The sequence below is a fragment of the Cyprinodon tularosa genome, unplaced genomic scaffold (genome assembly GCF_016077235.1).
Source record: "Cyprinodon tularosa strain WSP-4 unplaced genomic scaffold, ASM1607723v1 ctg46, whole genome shotgun sequence".
Lineage (NCBI taxonomy): Eukaryota > Metazoa > Chordata > Actinopteri > Cyprinodontiformes > Cyprinodontidae > Cyprinodon > Cyprinodon tularosa.
In genome coordinates this window covers 1,027,140-1,053,525 of record NW_024039185.1, presented here as the reverse complement: position 1 = coordinate 1,053,525, position 26,386 = coordinate 1,027,140, and the positions used below count along the sequence as shown (strand labels likewise).

General features: G+C 36.8%; 1 protein-coding gene across 2 annotated transcripts; it reads left to right on the top strand.

Annotated features, from left to right (window-relative positions):
• Positions 1-1,917: 1,917 nt before the first annotated feature.
• On the top strand, positions 1,918-25,472 carry nlrc3 (NLR family, CARD domain containing 3). 2 transcript variants are annotated; one of them, XM_038300964.1, is made up of 20 exons: positions 1,918-2,202; positions 7,045-7,103; positions 8,106-8,275; positions 10,587-10,850; positions 12,209-13,955; positions 14,038-14,124; positions 15,916-15,999; positions 17,150-17,233; positions 17,343-17,426; positions 17,539-17,622; positions 19,432-19,515; positions 19,640-19,723; positions 19,826-19,909; positions 20,177-20,260; positions 21,601-21,684; positions 21,928-22,011; positions 22,139-22,222; positions 24,533-24,616; positions 25,136-25,219; positions 25,302-25,472. In XM_038300964.1, exons 3-20 carry the CDS (start codon positions 8,152-8,154, stop codon positions 25,390-25,392), a joined length of 3,405 nt encoding a protein of 1,134 aa, XP_038156892.1. In that variant the 5' UTR covers positions 1,918-2,202; positions 7,045-7,103; positions 8,106-8,151; the 3' UTR covers positions 25,393-25,472. The 2 variants fall into 2 exon arrangements, with proteins under 2 accessions (XP_038156892.1, XP_038156891.1); XM_038300963.1 differs by lacking the exon at positions 7,045-7,103.
• Positions 25,473-26,386: the final 914 nt, after the last annotated feature.

Below are 26,386 nucleotides of genomic sequence, written 5' to 3'. Positions count from 1 at the left end.
GAGGTCCAGACCGGGTCAGGTTATTGAAACCTGGACACAATGAAGATTTTTATCTAACTTTAATGAATAATTTAAGGCTCCGAAGTAACAATTGAATATTAACTGAATTAGATATTCTAATTGTAGTAAAACGTTCCGCTCAATCAGAAAGAAAAAATCTTGTGTGTTTGAATAAGTCTAATGAAGAAATCAGACTCATCAGCTCAAAGCTTCACAGAAATCATAAATTGGACCCAACCCAACAGCTGCAATCAGTGTTTCTCTTCCTCTCATGCCTTTGTGTGTTCCTCCAACTGCAGATCACACACTTATTAGCTCTACAGCTATTTTTGGCTTCCTTATCCATTCAGCTTTAAGGAAATGTCCCTGTATGCCTGAATAACATAAACCACAGTTTCCTTCTCTCTGCATTCATTTCATTTCTACTGAAATCTAATCAGAATGTCTTCAAGCAGCCTTAATCCACAGAGTTCTGCTTCTACAATTTATCTGCTCCTGTGTTGCAGAAAGGATTCCAGATGAGACCACTTTCATTATTTTCCCTTGGCTTCTTTTTTTTCATGACAATTAAAAATTTTATGAACCTCTATGTTGGATTTTAATGAAAGACTTTATGTAGATTTATCAGAATTTGTTTTAAGTTTGATCTATTTGTTCTTTTATGCATATTCAGATCTAAAACAGTCATTATAGGCTGTCGCTTCCAGGCATTTAAAATGCCGTCCTCCAGCATAAAACTCCACTTAAAAACATGTTACTAAAAAAAACACCAGAAGCATTTATTTTATCAACAAGGGTTGAGAATAAATTGTTAAATTTCTCTCCAGTGTTTCATGCATAACAAAATAAAAAACATCTCTGTTGTGTAAGTTGTTGGGTTTAATGTTTGCTTCTTCACCTCTTTTCTAAATAACATCTGGATTTATAATATTATTTATGCAAAATGTAATTTGTTCCTTTCTGTTCAATAAGTAATACTCATACAAATCATTGCATGATGGATGAATAGATGGAGGGATGATACAAATTATCATATTAATGAGTGTCTGATTGTCATGAATTTGACAGATTGGGCCTTTACAAAGTCCTGCTGGAAAATTAAAACCTAAAACTGCGGCGGAGTTTCATCTTTCAACATACAGCCAGAGATTCAACTCTTCTTGTTGATCTGTGCCTAGTCCAAATTGGGACCTAAATACAGTAAGATTAATGTTCAGACATTTTCCATCCAATATGAGTAAACTAGTTTGCAAAAAAAAAAAAAGAAAACGGGCTAAATCTTTTTATTTGAAATTGGTGAAAACATCTCCTTTAGAACATAAGGAGTATTAAGGATTGGGGTTGTTCAATGTGAACTCCTTTACAAGTAAAAGAAAAAACATACATCATGTCCCCTTTACGTCATAGTCAGGTACTTCCTCTTAAAATGCTTCTGTTTGAAAGTAACCAAGCACTTAACCAAACCCCAATTCATTACGGTCCATAGACAAACTAGACCTATGAGAAGATGTTTGGGCCATAAAACTCACTGGTATTTTTGAAAATCGCCCCCTCCTAGGAAAAGAAGCACAACAAAACACCCCCCTAGCGGATATGGTAATTTGCTGGAAGCTTTGCAATATCATTGAAATATAAAATATGTACAGAATGCATCTTTTCTTGACAGAAAAAATAAATTTACTTCTTATCTCCCAACAACAGAAAATATTGAAATCATTTGAACTTTTCCTTGTATCTCTCCCCCCTCCTAACCATAACCATGTGTCATACGGAGATGCAGCTGTGGTTTAATACCTCCTGCAGCACCAAGTACCTATTTATGATATGGTTAAGCTGTTAGGTTTCAAACCTTGTCACGAGGCCTGCACAGTTAAAAAGCATGCTTTTTTTTCATCTCATTTCAACGTTCAACCTGCTGTCACTGCAGCACAGGAAGCCAGATAGACAGGAAGATGCTGCAGCATGAAACAGTATCTCCGGCAACAGAGCTGCTGACTTCATTCTGACTTCTGACTTGAGCTGCTGCATCCTCTGGGGGTTTCTTTAAATTTGCTCGGTTGTGCTCGAGTAGATTTTGAAGTTTTTCTACAATTATATTTTTTTTCTTTTGCGTCCTTTTATAAGCTTCATGGAGTTTCTGTTTAAGACGCCTGTGGGTTCAGCATTCTTCTCAAACTTTCAGACAACTTGAAGGAGCTCATGGTGAGTTACTTACATAGTTATGGGCTTTTATACCTTCAGGGTTTTAAGCTTAAAGTTGCACATTATGTCCAACACACTTTTTCCAGTCAAGGGGGTTCCTGATTATTTCTGTATTGCTATAAATATAGAAAAAATACATGCATGATGCAATAGATGCCACCTCTTCCTTCTTTTCATAGCTTTTTGTATACACTTTCTCAATTTCTGTTTTGTAATATATCACTGGTTATTTATGCTAAGTTGCTAAAGCTTCCACACCATTTCCTGCTCATCTAAAGGCTGTGCCTCGTTCACTGGTTTCCTTTGCGTGACGATAGGGGATTAGCAGTGAACCACAGAGGAAGGTCTTCTCAGGAAAGCTTCAAACATTATGAACCATGTGTACGCTGGCTTTTCTTTCTTAAACCCTGAGAGAAATATACTGATATCCTCAGAGTTTGGCTTCATGGACTAATTGCCATGTCGTTTAAGAGGAAAACTTCATCTGACATAACCGTTAGTTTAATCTATAGGGGAAGAGTTAAAGCTATGTCACACATCAGCCTCCCTGCTGGTGTTGTTAGTGTTAGCCTTATTGATGCTGCAGACTGGGCTGGCCTCTCGTTCTCATCGTTATCCCTGGTTTCTTTAAAACTCACATTGCAGAGGAGAGGATTTAGTGAGTTTAACTGAAATGTGTGTTTGTGTTTACGGCTTATTAGTTGAAAATGTTCACATGTGTTTAATGGATGTCATATAAATTGTCATGAATTATTTAGAATTATGCAACTTGAAAAATAAACAACTTACATAAGTTAAAAATGTGTATTAATAGGGTTGAGGTTAAAGCATTTCATGTCCGGGGCGTTTAGCTGCTTGACCAAACAGTTGGATAAGATTTTACCCTTACAGCTACAGATTTAGAGTAAAGAAATAATTAAAAAAAAAAATCAATCTGCTCAATTAAACCGTGCCAGTTGAAGAATAAGCCCTTAACATGACACTTCCACTGCCATGCTTGGCAGTTGTTGATGAGTTCTTAGGTTTGAAAGCTTAATTTTTGCTTCTCATAACAGCTCAGTTCTTAACATTTCTCCAAAAGGAATTGAGCTGGTCCATGTCGTTGTTCTTAGGAGCAATGGGAAATAATGCTGCCTAATGTGTCACACCAGAACACAAAGAGATAGAGACCCCCCCGTTAGAGCCTCATGCATTTGCCAAGCTGAGAGATGACCACAGCTACTTCTATAAGGGTGTTGAGGCTTCTTAGGTTTTACTGAGGTTTATTTTTTTTTTGCTTACAGACTTGTGATAAAACCACAAGCTTTTGAGTGTAACTCTGGTATGGTGTGAAACTTGCTGCAGGTTCTTGCTATCATTCACAGCAGTGCGATAAAACAGAAAATGCAAACTGAAAAAACATGAATGTTCTTTATTTATGGAAGAAAATCCTTTGACATATCAGGAAAAGGTTACAAGAAAAATCGTGTTCAGAGCTGACGCTCTGATTATGTGAAATAGACATTTGTTAATGATTTTCTTTGTGCAAAGGTTGCCAGAAGACAAAGAAAGCTTAAGAGAGCTACTGGTGAATAAACTATTGGTGAAACATTAACAGGCTTATTAAAGATATGAATCTCCATTAAAATGAACCTGTAACAAAATAGTTTGTGTAGACTTAAAGTTTATATCTACTTAGGTAGCCGTTTGTTCATGCATCCTGTAAGTATGATTCCCAGTGAAATATTATCATTTTCAATAGAGATTATAATATTTTAGTATTAGAAAAAAGACAATATATTGAGAGATGCAAGACTTTATTTAAACAAATAGTAAAACAAAATGTCTCATAAAAAAACTCAATCATTTTATGCAAAAAAATAAAAACTATAATTAACTTATAGTCTTACTTGAGTATCTTTAAAATCAATCAGTATTTTAAAAGGATTGTTTTCTCAAAAAAACAAGCTTTTATTGAACAGTCATCCTCAACCTTGATGCAAACAAGGTGAAATGTGGTTTTTATAGGATAAAAAAATATATATATATATTTAATAATGCCTAAATGTGGAGAGTTGATGTGGGTTAAATCCAAGCCTAAATTTTAGCATCTTAGTTTTGGATCTATTTGGATAACATTCTATATCTGACACCACTCATTAAAATGCCATACAACCAAAACGTTTTAAAGGGCACCTTTTTTGGTAAATAGAGTCAACCTATGTGTAATAAAGAAAACTGTTCTATTTGTGACCTCAGAGGGTCTTTAGACAACATCTATTAACAAATAGCATCAAATATCAGGAATATAAAAGATGGGTTAAGAGGAGGTGGAGTTTTGGTTCAGTTTAAAGCAGGGTAAGCTTCTGAAACAATGACCCAAGCTTTGAACATCTCCTAGAGCTCTGAACACATCGCATCGATCTATGGGCAGACATTCCTGCAGACACAATAGGGAAGCTGGTCAGGGCTGATAAAAAGACTCGTATCAGAAGCATTATGCATGGAGAAAAACAAATGAGACGAAATAATACTGAAAACATGGTGTTGGCAGCATCATAGTATGGAGAGGCATTTGTTATGCTAGGACAGGGAAGCTAGTAACTGAGAAGATGGAGCCTGGATCCCTCTACCTGATCTGTTCATATACATATCATCTATTTTAGAGCATCATAGAGGAAGACTGCTTCTGTTTGAAAAGAACAAAGCAAGATGCAAACTTGCACCTGACCAACCCACAATTCATTGATCTCCTTAGACAAACTAGACCTAAGAGAAGATGAAGATAGAGCTCACATTAAGTCCCCCCCACCCCACCAGGCAAAAGGAAGAAAACACATCAAAACAAGCCCCTGGTAGCTATGGTAATTGACTGACATATTTGCAGTGTTAACCACATAACAAAGAAAACCTTCAGTCGCTGATCAACCATTACCTCAAAATAACCTTCTAGACTATCTGCCTGAGACATGGAACAGAACCACATGCTGCAATTTCCTGAAGCTCAGCCCTAAACTGAGCTGAGATGTCATGAAGGGCAGCAGAAATAAAAACCAATTACAATCAGTTTATAAATCAAAACACTCTTAGACAAAACAATATAAAACCAAATACAAAACTGACAATGTAGCACACATTTTTTAGGTCTAATATCTAAAGTAATTTTAGCCCTATTAAAAATGTAAGTAAACTTAAAGAACAATAGTTTTGTTCTCAGGGCACTTTACAGTTCAACCAGATCATAAAGTCAAATTGATTAAATTTTCTATCTAAGGAAAGCCATTTGATTGCTTTGACTCCTTGACTCAAAGGCAATCCCTCACACTAAGCATGCTTTTAGCAACAGTGGAGAGGAAAAACTCCCTTTTAACAGGAAGAAACCTTGAGCTGAATCAGCCTCAGTGTGAGCGGCCATCTGACAAGGCTGCTGGGGTTCAAGGAGACAGAAGCATACATAGAAAAACAAGCAGAGATACAAAAGGCAACTTTCAACCAGCTCTACAAGCGTCCCCGCCAGGAAACACACAGCCAGGCAGACAAGCTCTGAGCCAGCTCCCATGTCATCAGGCTATAGAGAGCACGTCCAACCAGCCACAGTCAGAGAACCAGGACTATACTGAAAAATAGGCAGAGCTTAAACATCTATGAACAAAGGTGTTGATGGCAGCAGCGCAGCTGATATTTCTCTCTAGGAAGGAGTCACAGCCAAACAGGAACAGACCAGATGAAGTTATGAGAAAAAGTAGAAAGAGCAGAACATTAGAGATTAAGCAAACAAATTCTGCAGAGCAGGAGAATAGAGAGAGAATCAAGCAGAATGATGAAAAAAAAGGGGTCCTTATGTCCTCCAGCAGTCTAAGGCTATAGCAGCATTAATATAGAGATAGATCAGGATAACCTGAGCAACTCTTACTATAAGTATAATTAAAAAGGAAAGTTTTAAGCCTAGCATTAGAAGTCGACAGGGTGCCTGCCTTAATCCAGTTTCCATCTTGGTGAGGTCTGCTTCTGTTGGATGATTTACAGATGCTTTTTAATTTTACTTCAGCTTTGTTGAGGCAGACACATTGTTGATATGACAATTTCTGTTGTGCATTTTGAATTTAGGTCCTGTTATGGTTTGTGAAAAAAGTCTGGAGTTTAATTTATCTGAACTGTTTTCTGCTTTCAGCTACTTTTTCTTGTAAAAAAAAAAAAAAAAGAACAGCAAAATGATTCAGGTTTTTGTGAGCAGGAGAAGAATTATCTGTCATTCTTATAATAAAGCAGAATCTAAGCATCAAGAAAAAAGAAGTGGCTGAAATGTAAAGGTCAGATAGACAAGTAGTGTGAACTAAAGCAAAAAAGGACACTAATGAGTCCCATCAGGATAAAGAATATAGACACATTCTTCATTTAACAGTCAGACCCTCTGAAACTTATTCTGATGGCATGTATCTGAAAAGAGGCAGAGGAGAGGTCAAAGCTGAAGAGAACATTGATTTTCCATTGAAATTCCTTCTTTTGCTGCGCTCATTCAAGGCTTTGTCACACAGAGAAATTCAGAGAATCGTATTGAATCATATAATCTAGTTCAACTGAAAAGTTGAATGCTATTCTTTGAAAAAACCTCACCTATATCTATAGTAACCCAAAACCTCATAAAGAGTGAGGCTGTGAGACAAAATGTGATCGGCTACCCATTTCACACCTCTTCACCGGGCTTAAAACTGAAAATAAAAAATAAAACTGATGTTGATCATCTCCGACCAGGGTGCTTATAGCTTATATATGAGGCCTTGAATTTTATTAATTTTTTTCTTTTTACAACGACAAACGTTGGTGTATTTTAGGGGTAATTTAACTGATTCCTCTGTTTCTCAGGCTGTTTAGGGCGGGTGTCCAGCCGGAAGCTGAACCTCCACCCCTGCAGCCTCGAAAAGGTTATTTCCACATTTAGCACCATCTATCTTAACCTTAAGCTGCAAGCTGGATTGTCGCAAGATCTGAGTTTTCTGTCTCATAACAAATTTTACTCGGTTTTAGCTAAAATAGACAATTTCTCGTTTAAAAAAGGAGCAAAAAGAAGCTTTGTTTGTTTGTAGATGGGAAAGATGTCGTTGCTTTTCTTCCAACAGGATTTTTTCTGACAGGAAAAAGTTGGATTTATCAGCTCACAAAACGTCAAGATTCTCTGCCATGATTGGCTGAAAGCCAATCATGGCAGATGGCAGATGTAACCAGATGGCACGTCACCCAATCAGCTCAAAGTATTGTCTAAACATCCCTCCTTGTCACGTACAGACTGAACGGCAGCCATCCCAGATTGATAACATAGAAATCAACTCAGATCTACACATATCGATCTGACTACTGCCAGGTTACATCTATCTACCCATTATTTCTAAATATTCCTGTTAGAGAAGAGCATTCACACGGCATGATGCTGCCACCACCATGTCTCAGAGTTGCAATGATGCTTTTGTAGAGAAGTGAAGTGTTCTTTTTCTGCCATAAATTGGAACAAAATTGGCATGTTCCTCACTATCAGTTATAAAAATAGATTTCTTCTTGCTGCGGTTCCATAACAACAGATTTGTTGCTTTGTCCCGTTTAAAGCTGTGGATTTCGGGCTCCATAGAACATTTGTTCAGATTTTGTTTGTGCATTTGTCCCTGCACTTCAAAATCTTTCACCATTTCTTATTGCTTGATTTAAGTAAGTGTGAGGTTATAATGTGACAAAATGTGTCAAACTGCAAACAGCATGAATAGTTTTGAGAGTTACAGCACAATATCATAGTAAATCCTATTTCCATTAACATTTCAATGTTATTACTGCTTTATAAACCAGCTTTTTTTCCATGTTGTTTGTTTGTTTAATTGAAGATGGATTACTTTCATATTTTTATTTCTGTTTTATTTCATCCTGGATTAATTACGCAGACGGACGGGAGCACCGAGGGCTAAAACTGAGCTTCCTATAGTTGTTATGGACAGAAAAGAACATTATGATTCAATCATGGACCGTAGCAAGCGCATTATGTGGCAGGACGATTGTTACATGGACCTGCAATCTACATCCTGCTCTGCATCATCACACTCAGAGACAAAAGGTAGGAGATTTAATGTGTTATTCTTCCCTATTTTTGTATATTTGGGATTATCAAGAGGATAAAAGAACCCTGGAGACATCAGAGGTGAGAGAAGAAATAATAGGGTGTGTGTAATGGATTTTTAACAATGAGGTAATGAGTAGGCGTGAAAGGAAATAAGAGAGGGTCATTTATTTATAACAGATACCACTTACTGTAGCTCACTGAGGGAGACTTTTCTGTGCTGATTCTGATCGTTCCAATGGTTTACATCATTGTCAGCAGAGGTAGGTAGTAATTAGTTTTATTTACTCAATAATGTTTACTTGAGCAGCTTTTTGAGAGAAATGAACTTTTAGCAGTTTTATCATAACATAGTTTTAACTTTACTTTAAGTAATACTCTTGATGAGTATCCCTGCTCTTACTTGAGTAAACTTTCTGGCTACTCTACCTAACCACAAATAACTCCAGCTGTTTGGAGATTAGATGATTGAACTGTAAATACTCGTATTGGATGCTATTTAATCTGATTCAAGAGATGTATACTTGGTTAAAGAATAACAATGCTGTTTCATTTTCTTCTGTTTTTTAAAATATCAGAAGCTAAAATTAGCTGTCTGCCTGAACATTTTTAAAAATCCATGAGTGCTTTTTGCTTGAATAAAAAAAAAACGTTGAGATACTACTATTACGTGGTTCAGGTTTTAGGGTTGTTAGTCCATTCTACTGTACTTTTCTAAACACTGGAATTATATTTTTTTTTTAAAGAAAATAAGTAATTGATGGAATTTACCACACAAAAGTTGGAATAAAACCCCATTAAAACAGTGTTTATTGTTAAATTACAGACGAAAACTTTTTTCAGTTATTAAAAGGGGGATGAATTAGAATTTCTATTAAAACTTACAATTTTCCTTTCTTTTACTTCTCGCAAAGCACTATTTATATCTATTGAAATGTTGCCACATGTATAATTAACACCAACATTTACCCAAATTCATATATTTGGATCGCTTTATTATTAGATATTTCTTGCATTATCAGACTGACTGCTCGCCATCTGTTTATTGGTTAACAGGGGAAACCCAGAGCAGGCAACCCGGGTTTACAGTTGTTTAGCAAGTTTTTATTCATTTCCTGTTAATTCAGAATTAGAGCACACTGTAAATATTAAATTGTCATAAATAATCCGTGTTTTATAGCACAGAATTGCATTGTAGTATTTTTTTTTTTTTTATAAATTTTGGATTATATAAAAAAAATATAGATATATTTTAGTGTTTGGGAGGTTTTCATTTAAAGGTAACATGCAACATGGCCTGTCAAAAATAAACTAAAAGAGGACCTTTAACTCCACGGAACGTTTATGAAATAAGCTTCTTATTTGATATATCATACTAAAGATGGTTAGCAATACAAAAAAAGGTGCAAGCGCTCCAGTTTAAGTATTAAAGAGAGATGACATTTTATACTGGAGCTCATTTTGCACACAAAAGCAGTCACTGAATGTGAAACTTTGCAGAAACTAAAATCAGACCTCATTGTTGGCTTCATATATATGCTGTGATAACTGCTATAATCAGTAATCAGTAATGTCCATTTCACTATAAAACCTTGTTTACTTTTTCAGCATATTTTCAACTATATTTTATCAGACCTATAATTTTACCTGCTAATATTTTACAGGCAGGAAGATTTGAATTGAGGCACTGGAAATCATTTTAAATACTAGCAAAAGTGGCAAATAAATACAGTTGTTGTCCACAAGACCGCCAATTACTTTTCTCCACAATAACTGCTGTAGCATGCATATTATCCACTCCACTGAGCTGACCTTTGAAAGAGTATGTACCTACGATGCATCTTTTTAAAGCTTTTACAATGCAAACTGAACAAACTCAAGGGAAAAATCAAAATAATGTGTCAGTACACCTGTGAAGCTGTTTGAAGGCACAGCAGGATTTGACCTAATTGCTACCATGTGCTCTCTCAGACAGATTTAGAAGGGAGCTGTGCTTTTCAACCTGTGTTGTCACATTAACATTGGTGTGTTTAAAATGTTCTTCTGGTTCTTCTGTTCTATTGATTTTGTGCTGATCTCCAGCTAGAAAAAAATAAAGAGCTTTTCTTTGATCTTCACTGCCTAGCAAAGCTGCTTTTACTCCCAATCTCTCCAATAGTCAGGTTACAACTATTCTATTTGATGTTTTTACAACACTAACTATAAGGTGAAAGAAAATTAACTAAAAATTGAATGTAAAGTCTAAATGCATTCATTTTGACCAATTTTAAAGTAAATTCAAATGTTTTTTTCCTCTGTTTTGCTTTAGATGTACAATGGATCCAAAAGCATAAAGATGGACTGCAGAACTTTGTTTCACACTCCTTCCTGGAGGAAATAGTGAGACACCTTAGAAGTATGGATGTCCTAACCTCTGCTGAAGAGACTGGCATCAAGGAAGCAGGAGCGCTACAAGAACAGATTAATATGCTCACCACTATCATCACCAGCAAGGAAAGCCAAAGCTCAGATGCCCTGCAGGCATTCATAGAGAGTTCAGATTCAGAGGTTGCCCAGCTCATCTTAAACTATGGTAAGAATCCTGAGGAGGAATATGCTTTCTAAAATGCAAATACTATAGATATTAATGGTCCCATATTTTGCTAGATTCACATTATAATCATTTGGTAACAGGCATATGTGTCCTGAGGTAGGTATGAGATAGACGAATGAAATAAACCCTTTCACCTCTATCATTGCCTTTTTCAAATCCTAAGCTACTGTGAGCTGAAAATGGTCTGTTTGAAAAGCATTCCCCTTTATGGTGTCATAAGGGGAAATTAGCTGCCCAGAGCGGTCTGTAGAAGGCAATCGGCCAAGCTCCTAGACTATCTTTATGAACTCTGACTGGTTGGCATGTTTATGGGTTGTGGGGGTGCAGCCTTCAGGAGGATGGGGAGTGGAAAGCCAAAACTGCTTGTTTAGAAAAGGACTGAATTTTTTTGGTAAAGGCCTTCTGTCTAATCTGGGAGGAAATTTACTGCACAAAAAAAAGCAGTGCTCCGGGGGCCTCAGTGCTTCAATTTTTTACTTTCAATCTAGCATGATAGTGGGAGGTGATGGCCTAGTGGTTAGAGCAGTGCACTTGTGCTCTAAGAAGGTTGCAAGTACCTGGTTTGATCCCCACAGCCTGAACTCTGGGTCCCTGAGCAAGACCCTTAACCCCACACTGCTCCCTGGGTGCCGCACAATGGCAGCCCACTGCTCCCCAAAGGGATGGGTTAAATACAGAGGTGAATTTCTCCAGTGTGAGATCAATAAAGTAAAATTATTAACGATATTAATATAGGACCTTTAAATTATTTTTGAACATTAAAAATTTCATCCATCTATCCACCCATCCATCTTCCTCCGCTTATCCGGGGTCGGGTTGCGGGGGCAGCAGCCTAAGAAGGGAGGCCCAGACTTCCCTCTCCCCAGCCATTTCTTCTAGCTCCTCAGGCCAGCCGAGAAACATAGTCTCTCCAGCGTGTCCTGGGTCTTCCCCGGGGCCTCCTCCCGGTGGGACGTGCCCGGAACACCTCACCAGGGAGGCGTCCAGGAGGCATCCTAACCAGATGCCCGAGCCACCTCAACTGGCTCCTCTCAACGTGGAGAAAAAAATTCAAAGACTTTATAATTTAAGTCTTTGGGCGTGCTTTGATGGCGCAGTGCTAAGCGCAAATGACCCATGTTTGGAGGCGTTTGTCCTCGACATGGGCGACCCAGGATCGAATCCGGCCTGTGGTCCTTTGCCACATGTCTCGCCCCCTCTCTCATACCCCCTTTCCTGTCAGCCTACTGTTCATAAAAATGATCTATTAGTGCCATAAAAACTAAAAAAAAATGTAAGTCTTTAAATAAAGCATTTACCCAAATCACTGATCAGAATGTTGTTGTTTTTTTCCATAGATGTCATGGTGAAGAAGCACAAAGAGGTTCTGTTACACCAATATGACAAACACAGAGACAAAGATTCAGGCAGCTGCCCAAAACTGAACATCTCCTCGAGAACTTTGCTGTTGGTTGACGGACTTTCTGACTTCCAACAAAAGGAACATGATCTGATGCAGGTGGGAGTGACTCGAGGAGGGAAAAGAAACCATCTGAGACAGCTGGGACTTGCCAAACTATTTGAACCTCTTACACGAGTCAGTTTGCCTCCCAGAGTAACTCTTACCGTTGGGGTGGCTGGTATTGGCAAGACAACATGGGTTCGACACTTCATCAGACAATGGTGCCAAGGGAACATCTGCCCAGATATACACTTTGTTTTGCCTTTCACGCTGTGCGAACTCAACTCCCTTGAAAAACTGTCTGCAGAGAGGCTTTTAAAAATGTTTTTCCCTCATTTACCATCCCCCAATTTGATCCTGAGCAATGCCTGCAGGACACTGCTCATCCTCGATGGTTTGGATGAGTTTCGCAGCACTTTAAATTTCTCTGATGCAGCTCCTTGCAACGACCCAAAGAAGGACATTTCTATTGACGACCTTGTCACGAATATCATCCGAGGAAATCTGCTACCAGACGTAGCAGTTTGGGTCACTTCGAGACCAGGAGTGGCCTCTCTGATCCCTGGGGGACTTGTTGACCGAGTTACAGAGATCCCAGGATTCAGCCCAACGGACATCCAAACATTTCTGAACCACCACTTCTCTGAAAAGGATTTTGCAAGCAAAATATGGGCACATTTGGAATCCAATAAGATACTGATGGTGATGTGCTACATACCATGCATCTGTTGGATGCTAGCAGAGACTTTGCTGTACATTATGCAGAGCGGGACACAGGAAAGCTTGCCTAAGACCTGCACTGAACTGTATGCCCATTTTTGCTGTATGAAAGCAGAAGTAGGTGAACCAAGAGGCAGAGAGCCGGTCAAATCTGAGCAGCTTCATGCAACCAATCGTAAACTGCTAGGCAACCTTGGACGCCTGGCGTTCTATAGCCTCCTGAAGCACAAATACACGTTTAGTGAGCAGGACCTTAGAGCCTATGGGATAGATTTGCTATTAACTCAATGCAGTCTTGGTGCTGGAGTTCTTATTCGAAGCGAGTCCACCATACACACAACCTATAGGTTTACCCATTTGACTTTACAGGAGTTTCTTGCCGCTACTTTTTATCATGTTTCTTCCAAGCGTGCCATATTTGACCTGTTCTCAGAGAGCACCATGTCCTGGCCCAAAATTGGATTCCAAAACCACTTCAGGAGTTCCTTCCAACACTCCCAGCAAGCCGAAGACGGTCATTTGGATCTGTTTGTGCGCTTCCTGACGGGCTTGCTCTGTCCAACAACGATAAAACCTCTATCTGGGCTCTTGGCTCTCGGGAAAGATGATGGAAGTCAGAAGAATTGGGCTGCAGGTTTTTTACAAGGCCTGCTGTCCAGCGTGGGTTCGGTGGTGTCCCTCCGTGCAGTCAACTTGGCGTACTGTTTACAGGAGCTGCAACACAGTGAGCTTCTCCGGAGTGTAGAGGAGGACCTACGGCAGGGAACCCTGGCTGGAAAACTGACACGGCCACATTGTGTGGTGCTGGGCTACCTGCTGCATGTTTCTCCAGAATGCTGTGAAAAAACCAACCTCACCGGCTGTTTGAACTACTCAACGGTGAAAAGCTTACTCCCACAGCTGCTGTACTGCACCCATCTAAGGTTAGCTTTTTGAGACACTGTCTTTCAGATTGCTAAAGCTCAGAGCATAGAGCTTTAAAGCTGTATGTTTTCTGTTGAACAGGCTAGAGAATAATAACTTTAAAGATGATGTCATGGAACTGCTTGGAAGCCTTCTAAGTGCCAAAGACTGCCACATCCAGAAATTAAGGTTGGAAATTTAAATGGTGTACAGGTGCTGGTCATAAAATTAGAATATCATGAAAAAGTAGATTGATTTCAGTAATTCCATTTAAAAAGTGAAACTTGTATATTATATTCATACATTACATACAAACTCATATATTTCAGATGTTTATTTTGTTTAATTTTGATGATTACAAATGACAACAAATGAAAATCTCAAATTCATCATATCAGAAAATTAGAATATTGTGAAAAGGTTCAAAATTGATGGCCCCTGGTGCCACACTCTAATCAGCTAATTAACTCAAACCACCTGCAAAAGCCTTTAAATGATCTTTCAGTCTAGTTCTATAGGCTACACAATCATGGGGAAGACTGCTGACTTGACAGTTGTCCAAAAGAAGACCATCGACACCTTGCACAAGGAGGGCAAGACACAAAAGGTCATCGCTAAAGAGGCTGGCTGTTCACAGAGCTCAGTGTCCAAGCACATTAATAGAGAGGCGAAGGGAAGGAAAAGATGTGGTCGAAAAAAGTGTACAAGCAAGAGAGATAACCGCACCCTGGAGAGGATTGTGAAACAAAACCCATTCAAAAATGTGGGGGAGATTCACAAAGAGTGGACTGCAGCTGGAGTGAGTGCTTCAAGAACCACCACACACAGACGTATGAAAGACATGGGTTTCTGCTGTCGCATTCCTTGTGTCAAGCCACTCTTGAACCACAGACAGCGTCAGAAGCGTCTTGCCTGGGCTAAAGAGAAACAGGACTGGACTGCTGGTGAGTGGTCCAAAGTCATGTTCTCTGATGAAAGTAAATTTTGCATTTCCTTTGGAAATCAAGGTCCCAGAGTCTGGAGGAAAAGAAGAGAGGCACTTCATCCACGTTGCTTGAAGTCCAGTGTAAAGTTTCCACAGTCAGTGATGGTTTGGGATGCCATGTCATCTGCTGGTGTTGGTCCATTGTGTTTTCTGAGGTCCAGGGTCAACGCAGCCACATACCAGGAAGTTTTAGAGCACTTCATGCTTTCTGCAGCTGACCAACTTTTTGGAGATGCAGATTTCATTTTCCAACAGGACTTGGCACCTGCACACAGTGCCAAAGCTACCAGTACCTGGTTGAAGGACCATGGTATCCCTGTTCTTAATTGGCCAGCAAACTCTCCTGACCTTAACCCCATAGAAAATCTATGGGGTATTGTGAAGAAGAAGATGCAATACACCAGACCCAACAATTCAGAAGAGCTAAAAGCCACTATTAGAGCAACCTGGGCTATCATAACACCTGAGCAGTGCCACAGACTGATCGACTCCATGCCACGCCGCATTGCTGCAGTAATACAGGCCAAAGGAGGCCCAACTAAATACTGAGTGCTGTACATGCTCATGCTTTTCATGTTCATACTTTTCAGTTGGCCAACATTTCTATAAATCCTTTGTTTTTATTGGTCTTCAGTAATATTCTAATTTTCTGATATGATGAATTTGAGATTTTCATTTGTTGTCATTTGTAATCATCAAAATTAAACAAAATAAACATCTGAAATATATGAGTTTGTATGTAATGTATGAATATAATATACAAGTTTCACTTTTTAAATGGAATTACTGAAATCAATCTACTTTTTCATGATATTCTAATTTTATGACCAGCACCTGTATTTTTAGATGAAAGAATCACATTGCTTTTATATTATTTAATTGTTTAGATAATGAAACAATGTTCTAAGAATAATGGATTGTCACTTGTTATAATGCTGCAGGAAACACTTGTGTGATTGTAATATTAATGAGACTTATTCTTTTCCTCCCTTCAGTTTGGCAGACAACCTAATCAGCAACAAAGGAGCCAAAGCCCTGAGTCGGGCCCTCTTGGTGAATCGAACACTAACATCAATCAAGTGAGATATTTCATTCTTTGCTGTAATTAATATACAACTCTCGCCTGTGATTGTTTAACTGTTATTTAAAGCAACGCTGTTTTCCTTTTTAGTACTGCAATGCCTTTAACTTTCAGGTTAAGCACCCTGAAAGCAACTGGTTACACTGCACTCTGAAACTAAACAGTCTCCTGTGATGTTTTGGAATCTGATACCAAACCACTTTTGACCAGCAGATTAGAAAGACACCAACATGTCAGGATTAGGCTACCTTTAACCTACTAGATTACATTCTTTATCATAGAACTAAAACTATATCAGACCAGGTAAAACTCATATCTGTTTTGTAGTTAGCTCTCTTGGATGTCAGACTGCTGTAGTATGACACTCTGGGTTATTTAATGTATCTCAAATAAAGCTAATAATTGGATCAAAAGTTATGCAATGTTGCACTAAGATCCTGATTCCCCACCTGGAGTACTCGATCAAACAGTTTCGGGTCTTGAGATCCAATATTTATCCAAATTAAACCAAACATTAAACACTTATTTAAGAGTGCTTAAAGGTATAAAAGAATCACCTAAAATGATAAAAAAAACAACTACTTTGGTTGTTGATGCTGTCTGTAATAATTGATTTTGTTGAAATATTTGTATAATCAAACAATAGGCTGGATCATGAGTCAGTTCTGGCACCATTTTGTGGCTCAATTTCTTGATGGCATGAATAATATGTAGCACATATTTGCAAGTTGAAGAAGGATAAAAGGTTTTATATTTTTATACTTAAAAACACTGGATAAACACAAATTGAATTTGTATTTAGGCCCCCTAATTCTGAAACCCCTAAATGAAGTCAAGTGGAAAATAGTAACCTTTTAAAATAGAGAAGACAAGAGAACATGCTAGTTCATTAGGTAGTTAAAAAGATCTTCTTCACAGGTGAAGAAAATATTACAAGAAAAAAGCTACCTGCAAAAAAATTGTTTTTTGTTTTACAGTCAGACAAACAATTGAATTTAAAGCTGGAAACTGAAAATACAAATGCCAAATGCCATCAAAGACAGCAATTTCTTGGTCATCAAAATTAAAATTTATTCATATGTTTTGTTGCCATATTAACCAGAAGTGGAAACATAAATATGCAGTTTATCCTCTTATTATAAATTTAGCTTAAAGAACAACAACATTGGATCAAAGGGAGCAAAGTTTCTGGGAGAGGCTCTGAAAATGAACCAAGCCTTGGTATCAATCAAGTGAGTATGAATTGCATAACATTTGTTGGTTTTCACATTTTACATTATAAATACAACAAAATAAACATGAGACACCCCACGTATTAACTACATTATCACCCATTCTCAGCTTCCAGAACAACTCCATTGAGGAAGAAGGAGCTCAGGCCATTGCAGAAGTCCTGCAGTGTAACCGCAAACTAGTGTCGCTAAAGTAAGTTTTTTTTTTGTTTAAAGTACCCTCTGAGTTTACCCAATGTCAGAGTTCTTAGAGGGGATGAGGTTTTAGAGTTATTATGTGATATATGCAACATATTTTCTTTCAGCATGCGGAAGAATACAGTCGGAGCAGGTGGAGCAAAGAAGATCGCAGAGGCGCTGAAGACAAACCGAACTCTTACAAAGTTGATGTAAGCAGTTGAAATATTTTCATTCATCATTTCAACAATGAAATTTATTGATTTCTTAGAAGAGTATTTTTAAATACAGAATAATAACACATTTTATGTAAAACTACCATTCAAAGCTTCACTGTCCATGGTGCTGAGACAGGTAGAAGGAAGAGTATGGTAAATTTAACAGGCGGAGCTGAGGGCGTGGGCAGGACTAGAGATGTGAATCAGATCAGAGATATGGGGATGGGGGGTGGGGGTGGTGGTAGGGGGGGGGTCGGGTGTGAATAGCATGAATGTGTACAGGAGGATTTTTTATTCTTTTCTATATCAAAGGGGTCCCTTCAATACATTCATGATATAAAATCAATATCAGTCACATTAATAAAATACTTCCAATTAATATTAAATGTATCAAAACCTAAAGAGAATCTGTTTGATCTATTCAGTGAGCCTTAACTGCATACAGTATATTATTTAAAAGAATGGAGAGGAAGATATTACAAATATTTATTTTTAGTATAAAAATCTTATCCCTGTTATTGAAATTAAGTCATTAGTTTGCACTAGTTATTTATATAATCAATATTTAACCTATTATTAATCAAACTAATATCTCTTGATGATATACTTTAAAAAGAAAACATAAACAACAAAGTATTCTCAGACTATTACATATTATCATTATTATCTGACGGACGAGAATATTTGGAGTAATGAGAGTTAAGCTTTTTGACCTAATAACAATGTATTAACTATCATGCATGGTGGTGGAACTATCTTGCTAAAGGGTTTATCTTGCTAACAGTGTAACGCATATATGTGAGAATAGAAGAGGACCAAATTTGAGATTTAGATACTCTTTCAACTTTTTAAAAGCATAAAACATGCTAATATAAAGATTATAGGATTGATATAGAAAAAATTTTAATTATGTCCAAACTCAAAGATTTTATTAGAATTATTCCAAGAACCACAGAGGGCATAAAAAACTGTGTTCTCTTACTAGGGGGAACTGGATAAAATGTTTTCCGATCTCTACGTATGATTTTAATGTGTAAGGATTTGATAAAACCCAGATGAACTTAATCTTAGGTATCCACAATAATCATTATCCACACCTTTAAAAAAACTGGGTGTAACTTTAATGAAGAACTTCTGACAGATGGTTTTACATAAAACACAATTTTTATATGATTTCCACACTTGTTTCTGGTGTAACTAAAGGAAAACACTGCAGTAGTTTGGTGTCCTTTTGTTATATAATTTGTTTAGCAACAACATATATTTTTGTATTAAAATCTGGTGAATGTTAAGGAAGCAGATTGTAACCATAAATGTGTTTATTTAGCAACGAATCAAATGTTGACCTAAGATTTTCTGAGAGTTTTTAATAAATCCATATTTAGGCTCCTTCAGAAGCATGTCACTGATAAATAGTTAAATTATAGACCAGCATCAGCATCATTAGGCAAAAGTCTTTCTCTTTCCCTGCAGTTTTTTTTTTTAAAGTTTGTAGAAAAAACAGAGAAGAGCCAAAAAAGTAGATAAAAGAAACCTTTAAATCTGTATTCCTTACATGTACAGTCTTTCTTCTATTTGTACGGCAGACCAACAAAGGCCTGTTCATCTTTTAATGCAATGCTTGGAAAACTATGACCACTGTAACATTTTGGGGATTGATTTGTGAGCTTTGAATGTGCAGGAACTATCAAGGTTGAATGCAGTAAAAATAGATGCCGTGCTGCAATTCCACTCTGGCAAACATGAAGTGATTTTCTTTTAAACTACAAAAAAAAAGATTCATTTTTCTCCTCTACTGTGCAGACTTTGCAGTAACCACCTTGGGGACAAAGGAACAGTTGCACTGGCTGAAGCTTTGACATTCAACCACACTTTGCTGTCACTTCAGTAAGTATCCTCTTAACAATAGCTTTTATTCTCTGTGACCTTTTTACTAAAATTACCCTCTGTGTTTTCATTAATTAAAGCTTCCCTTATTATATTTTTATTAACCTTTTTATTCGCTCAACAGACTTCAGAGTAACTCCATCAGCAATAAGGGAATGACAGCGCTGACCAAAGCTCTTAGACTCAACCGGGGTCTTGTCTCTTTGAAGTGAGTGCAGGATTTATTTTTCATTATCTAGACGCTACAATGAGACCATCAGGCAAACATGACCAGAAAACTTTCCTATTCTTTTCCTGTATACACATGAAGTTTAAGGGAGAACTCAATTGGAGTGGAGGGAGCCAAGAACATGGCCCATGCCCTGAAAGAGAACAACTCTTTGCAAAACCTCGAGTAAGTACCTTAATAATAATCACAGATTGTACTGTTTTAAATAAGGTGGATATATTTGAGAAATTGCTATAAATCGCTGACAGCCCCTGATAATTATCACGTCTATATAATTAAGATGAAGTTAGCAATGCAGAGCAATATAAATGACTATTAACAATGACAAATAGTATAAAACCCTCTAATTAATCACTGCACTGTAACACCTAAACTATCAGGGAGCCTCTTTTTTTGCTGTATCAGTTCTGACTCTGTGTTTCTGCATCCTAGTCTCACAGCAAACCTTCTACATGACGACGGGGTTCAAGCAATTGCAGGAGCAATCAAGTTTAATCAAGGACTTACATCTCTGCAGTAAGTTGAGTTTATTAAACAAGCAGCTAAAAAATCTTCTTTCTGCTTGTAATAGCTCTTTATATTTTATATTACCAATCTGTCTAGATACTCTTTAAAATAACGTGCAGTTGAAGATTCTCAGGCATCCAGGTCATAGTCGTTCCAGAAAAGTTCAAAACAATCCACTGGACTTTGTTTCCAATTTTGAAGACGTTTTGCTTCTCATTCAGGAAGCTTATTTTGGCTTAGACAACATGCAAATTGAACCGGACGAACAAAAATAAAAAAAGCTTTGTTGGGCTACTGCATAAATGCAATATCCCTTTCTTCTTGCAAAAGTATGCACCCACATTAAAGCTTCTTTGCATTTCAATGTGATCTCATGTTACAGGCTAATGTAGACTATTTAATTTTGAGGTGCACAATCATTAATGATTTCAAACCTCATTTTTAGAAAATTAAAAAGTTTGGTTTGCTCATGAATTTAGTTTTCTTGAACCTTGCAGAATCTGACAGTGCAGTTACAACTTCATGTTTTTAGGTATCTCGATCTGAAGGCTTAATTCTTGCCTTTCTTCTTCAAAAGCAGCCTAACTGTTGTTAGATATATGTGTAGCATTTCTGGACAGCAACCCTGAACTTTTATTACAAAATCAGTTGGATTTAGTTCTCTGGTTTGACTAGGCCATTCTAATACTGGCATACGCTATGACTGATAACATCTGATTCATCTTTGGCGGTATTTTTGGAAGGTAAAATTACACCTCTGACTCTAGTATTTTGCTGCCTCCAACATGTTTTTATTCAAGATTATCCCAGATTAAATAGCTACTGTACCTCCATCTTTAAATTAGTTCTGAAGAAAACCATCCCCATTCCATGACTTTTTCACCACCGTGTCTTTTGAAAGAGGGAAACACTTTTCATATTTCTGTAAATTTTTTGAAAATAAACTCATTTTTTCATTCACTTCATAATCATGTGCTACTCCTTTAACTTGTTTTAATGTTGCTAAAATCAGAGATGTTCAATGGGCGTATATACTTTTGCAAGGCCCTAGAAGTAAGATCAGCATGACATGATCAGTCTTGATTGCACAGCATGATAGTTTAGATCTGGCAACAGATTTTCAGTGCAAGGCAAACATGATAACCATGTCCTTCGAAGGATAACTAAACATTTGGATCAACGATTGTATATATCGATTGTATAAAATGTTTTTCTTTACAGTATGATGGTATTTTTTCAAAGGTAAGGTGCTGAAGGAAATTAGATACTAAAATGTTGCAAAATCCAACACCTGTACTTTGAAATGCTGACATCGTCAAATGATTTTTCTATTTTTCCTCTTTCTACAGCCTCCAGTGGAATTTCATAAAATCAACAGCCACTAAGGCTCTGGCCCAGGCCCTCCTCTCCAACACCACCATTCAACTCCTAGAGTAAGACCAGTTGCACAAAAAAATCCTGCATCACCACTCACTTCTATCCATCATAGTATTGTATTAATTTACTACCAACTTTCAATCAGTACCTTAAATATGAGGGTAAACAGAAAGCCTTTTTTTAGGTCGATCATTGCTTTATGTCTTTCTGAGCAGCTCTATGAAATGCTACTGGTGGTGCTGGGAAATTTCTAACTTCAGACCGTCTCTTGTGTTTGTATTTCCCATCTTTTTATGCAGTCTACAAGAAAACACTATTGGAAACGAGGGAGTGATTTACCTTGCTGAGGCTCTTAAGGTCAACACATCTCTGCAAACTTTATGGTTAGTGTAACTTAAAATGGTTCAGTCCCTTAAGAACCCACATATGGATGTAAATGAAAACTGAAAGACTTGGCATGTTAGATAAAGAGTTACATTTATTCTGTGACTGCGATGTTGTTTGCTTCAGTCTCCAGGGGGTGTCAGCAGGGACGAGCGGTGCTGTCGCAATGGCAGAAGCTCTAATGTCCAATCAGACTCTGCAGACCTTAGAGTGAGTCTAAGCTTTCCTCCTGTGTCTGTTTCTTACATTTTTCTTATTTCATGTCTGGTGCTGCCATTAGCAGATAAATAGTTCTTTATTAGCCTTTAATGAGGCTTTGATCAGCAGACAAACTTGTTCTCATTTATTTTCTTTATTATAAGATTACATTGGAAAACATTCTTATTTCTTGTTCTGCTGCCATGCAATGAAAGTTACACTTATGATAAGATAGATAACATTCTGGTTGAAAATTGAAACTTTATGAATATAATTCAATTTCCATGTGGATGATATTCTGATTATCAATTATGAATTATTCCCATGCCCCTCTAAATCATTCTACTAAGTTCACCAGTTTTTCACAAATGTCAAACTTGATGACAGGGTGATTATTTTAATTACAGTCATTTTTTTCAGATATGATCTCAACGCAGACTGTAATTCATTCAGTTTTGTGATATTTCATTTTCTGCCGCTCATTAATTCACTCTACCTGACTGATCTTAGTTCATTTTCTATCATAAAACATGTTTTAATGTAAATTAGGCAAGTGTATTTACAATAAATTGCATACTTTGCATGACATTATTGAGACTATGGATGAAAGAATGAATTAATTGGGATTAATTGACGACTCAAATAATCATAAACTAGTTTAGTAATCAACTCAAACTGTAAATTGGAGAATGCAGACACTAAAAAAGCCATTTGCTGGAAGAACAATCTACTCAGAAAAGTTTATTAATTTAAAAATTGCCTAAAATATATATTATTAGTATTTAAGACAAAACGCCTACATAAATTCAGCTTCACTTTCTGCAAATTCTTTGTTGTCTGAATATGAATCTGTTAATTGAGAAGCTGTTAGCTGCTTTATCAATTAGCAAAAAAATTATTGCAGCCCTGTAGATATTCAAGCAAAAATTGTCACTGCAAACTAGTAGGAGCATGTCTAGTAAGCTGTGTTGTCTCTGTGAAATACCTTGACATGTGTTGTGAATTGGCACTATATAAATAAATTAAATTAAATTGATAGCAATTTTATTCTATTCAAATTCTACTTAAAGGGCTATAAGAGAGATAACGTTTGCACTTATAAAGTTTTTTTTAGCTTCCCTTCTGTAATAATTTTATTCATAGCAGGTGAAAATACATCATACCATCATGTTGCTGTAGAACTGGGTTTAGTACTAAAACAGTTGTTCACTTGGATCTTTATCTTAACTTCGACACCTTCAAAAGCCTGCCAACATTGTCCGATTTAGAACTTCCTGTGATGGCCGACATAGAAACTTCATTGGTAGTGCTATACATAGCCTTTCTGTTATTAGTTTTTAGTACCATGGACGTCAACGTTCTTTAGAACAGAAGCCTAAAAAAATTGCAAGCTTCGGCTGGCTCTGTTTGATGAAGCCAGCTGAACTATGCAAGTCATGACAGCTCATATTATCTTAATCTAACTTGGATAATTGAGAATATGGACAGACATCTAGGAGGCCCATTTGAGCCAGCTGAATGGCAGTGTGCAGGAACAACAAATGTAGTTTCTGCTTGTGGCATCTGTGGGATGGAAAATGTCTCCTTTTAAAAAAACAAAAAAAACTCCATAACCTTGCAACATATTCTCATTATCAGTGCGTATGAAATCGTACGAAAAGTTATGCACACTATTTCGTACGTTTTGGACGTTTTTCCTCAAAAAACCACATCAGTGCGCATGCGCTGGCAGACAGAAAAAAAAAAGCAGATCCGCGGACGGACGTAAAACTGGGAAAAACAGTGCAATCAGCACTTATTCATGTCTCTAACTACGTTGCTTGCTGTTTTATATCTTAGGGTTAGGGTTAGGGTCAGGGTTAGGGCTACTTGTAATTTATATTCTATATTCGTGAAAAAAACGTCCAAAACATACGAAATTACGGTGCATAACTTTTCGTACGATTTCATACGCACTCATAATGAGAAGAGGTTGAACCTTGATAGCATGCTACCAATAGCTTGTCTGGTCCTGATATACAACAGAGGAAAGTCAAGAATGGATTTGGTGTAAGAGTTCACTTTTTAAAGTAATTTTTTAAAATGCATATCAGGATAGAAACTATTTTAAGAATGTAATCGAAATATGTTTTTTAAAGATAAGCTGTTTAAATAATTTTGTGGTTTGTAGTGTACTTCTGACCCAGCTGGTTAGGAAGTTACGATTATAACAGATTAACATGACATATTAACAAGTTGACTGGTATATCTTACTGCTAATACGGCTGTCTTTAGTGACGCATTCTGTCCCTTTTGCATATTTTGTGCTGTTTGTTTTTTCAGTCTGCGAGGGAATGCTGTGGGAATGGAAGGAGCTAAAGCTTTGGCCAATTCTCTGAAATGCAACAGAAGCCTTAAATCTTTAAAGTAAGTGCCAAATGCTGTTTATCATTTTGTTAATTGTTTCAAAACTAATAAGTTTCTGACTTTTTTTCCTGCTAAAAAAGAAAATGGCTTTTTCTGCTGTTTTATTTCATTTATTGGTGATTTTATGGTGTTATGTTGGTAATTTGTTCAAATGTTTTGTGTTTTTGTAAGAAATTATTTGGACTAAACTATTTCTTGCGGACACTTTACTAATGTTCTTTCACAGACCTAAAAGATATTTTCGAAATCAAGATTTTCAAGATTTTTGGTGCTGTTGATTAAGACGTGTAAAAAAATGATTTCTCATTAATATTATATGCTTAAGAATAGAGGCTTCCGTAGATTGTTTAGACTTTGTGAAATTTACCGTCTCTACTATTGGTCTTGCTCAGATTAAAAATATGCAGTAATCTCACATTCAGCAGCAGGGAACTTACTCTTGCCTGTATAACCTTATTAAATAGTCATTCAAGCTTTGCTTCTAAATAATTTGGACTCTGACTGACTCTGTCTTTTCAGTCTCCAGGAGAACTCTTTGGGTATGGATGGGGCCATATTCATAGCTACGGCTTTAAAAGGAAACCACCAACTTGCATATATCAAGTTAGTTTTCCCTTCTGAATAACAGTATATATTTTCAGATATTATTATGATCAGAAAACATAAATTTGATTTTTTTCTCCAGTTTGCAGGGAAATGGTATTGGAGAATCAGGAGCAAAGGTGATATCTGATGCAATAACAGCCAGTGCTCCAGGCTGTGTGGTGGACATCTAAGCAAGAAAAAAAGAAGAAATTCAGTGCAGGAAGGCTTTAAGTCATAACTTTCTATAATATCGTCATCATGATCTTTTTTTATCATGTCACTGAAATACTTGTGTTTCAGCTGTTTGCCATGTTGGCTATTGTTGGGCTTCTTTCCCACATTGTTTTGTGATTAAGGAAAAAATGCAACTCATCAAAAAATCTGCTACTCAACATATTAAAATATGTTAATTGAATGGATAAATTTGGAGCCGTTTAAAGATTTGTACACAAATGTTGATAAGAATTTTTTTATATTCTCTGTATTTTTTTTATATGTATTTTGTATTATAGATGTAAATTGCAACATAAAGTAATCCTTGTTACAGAATAGAGAAAAACCGTTTACTGCAGTTTTGATCACTCTCCTTCCTAATATATAAAGAAATAAAATGTATCAAACAGAAAAAAAACATATTTCTTTTGTATGTCACAGTAAAAACATGTCAATGATTGAATTTATGATGTTGTTGGGATTCAAATTGTAATAAAGCTGTATTTATGAATTTACTAAATTTGGTCTCCCAGTGCGATCTTATTTATCTTCTAATAAATAAAAAAAGATGCTTTGTTGTTCATAGCAACCTTTCCCATCCCATACATGCAAGTCTCTTATTTTTACAATTCTGCTTGCTTGAGTGTGATACATGTTTTGGTCTACCCTTTCTAATAAATAGGCTGAAATCCAGAAAATCAACATCTATATTTCCAAATAAATCACTGAAGATGGATCATATTTTCAGAAGGCCCTAGCTAATAAAGCTAAACACATGTTTAAACACCAGTGAAGTTTAAATTAATGTATGGTTCTTCATAATATAGACATTGAATGGTTTAAGCAGTTGATCTTTATCTTTAATTACAATATTCCTAGAGGAATTCAGGGACAAACTCTCCCCCATTAAACATAAAAACACATTAACAAAAAAGCATGGATTCTATATTAGTTCAATTTAATTGTGTATTT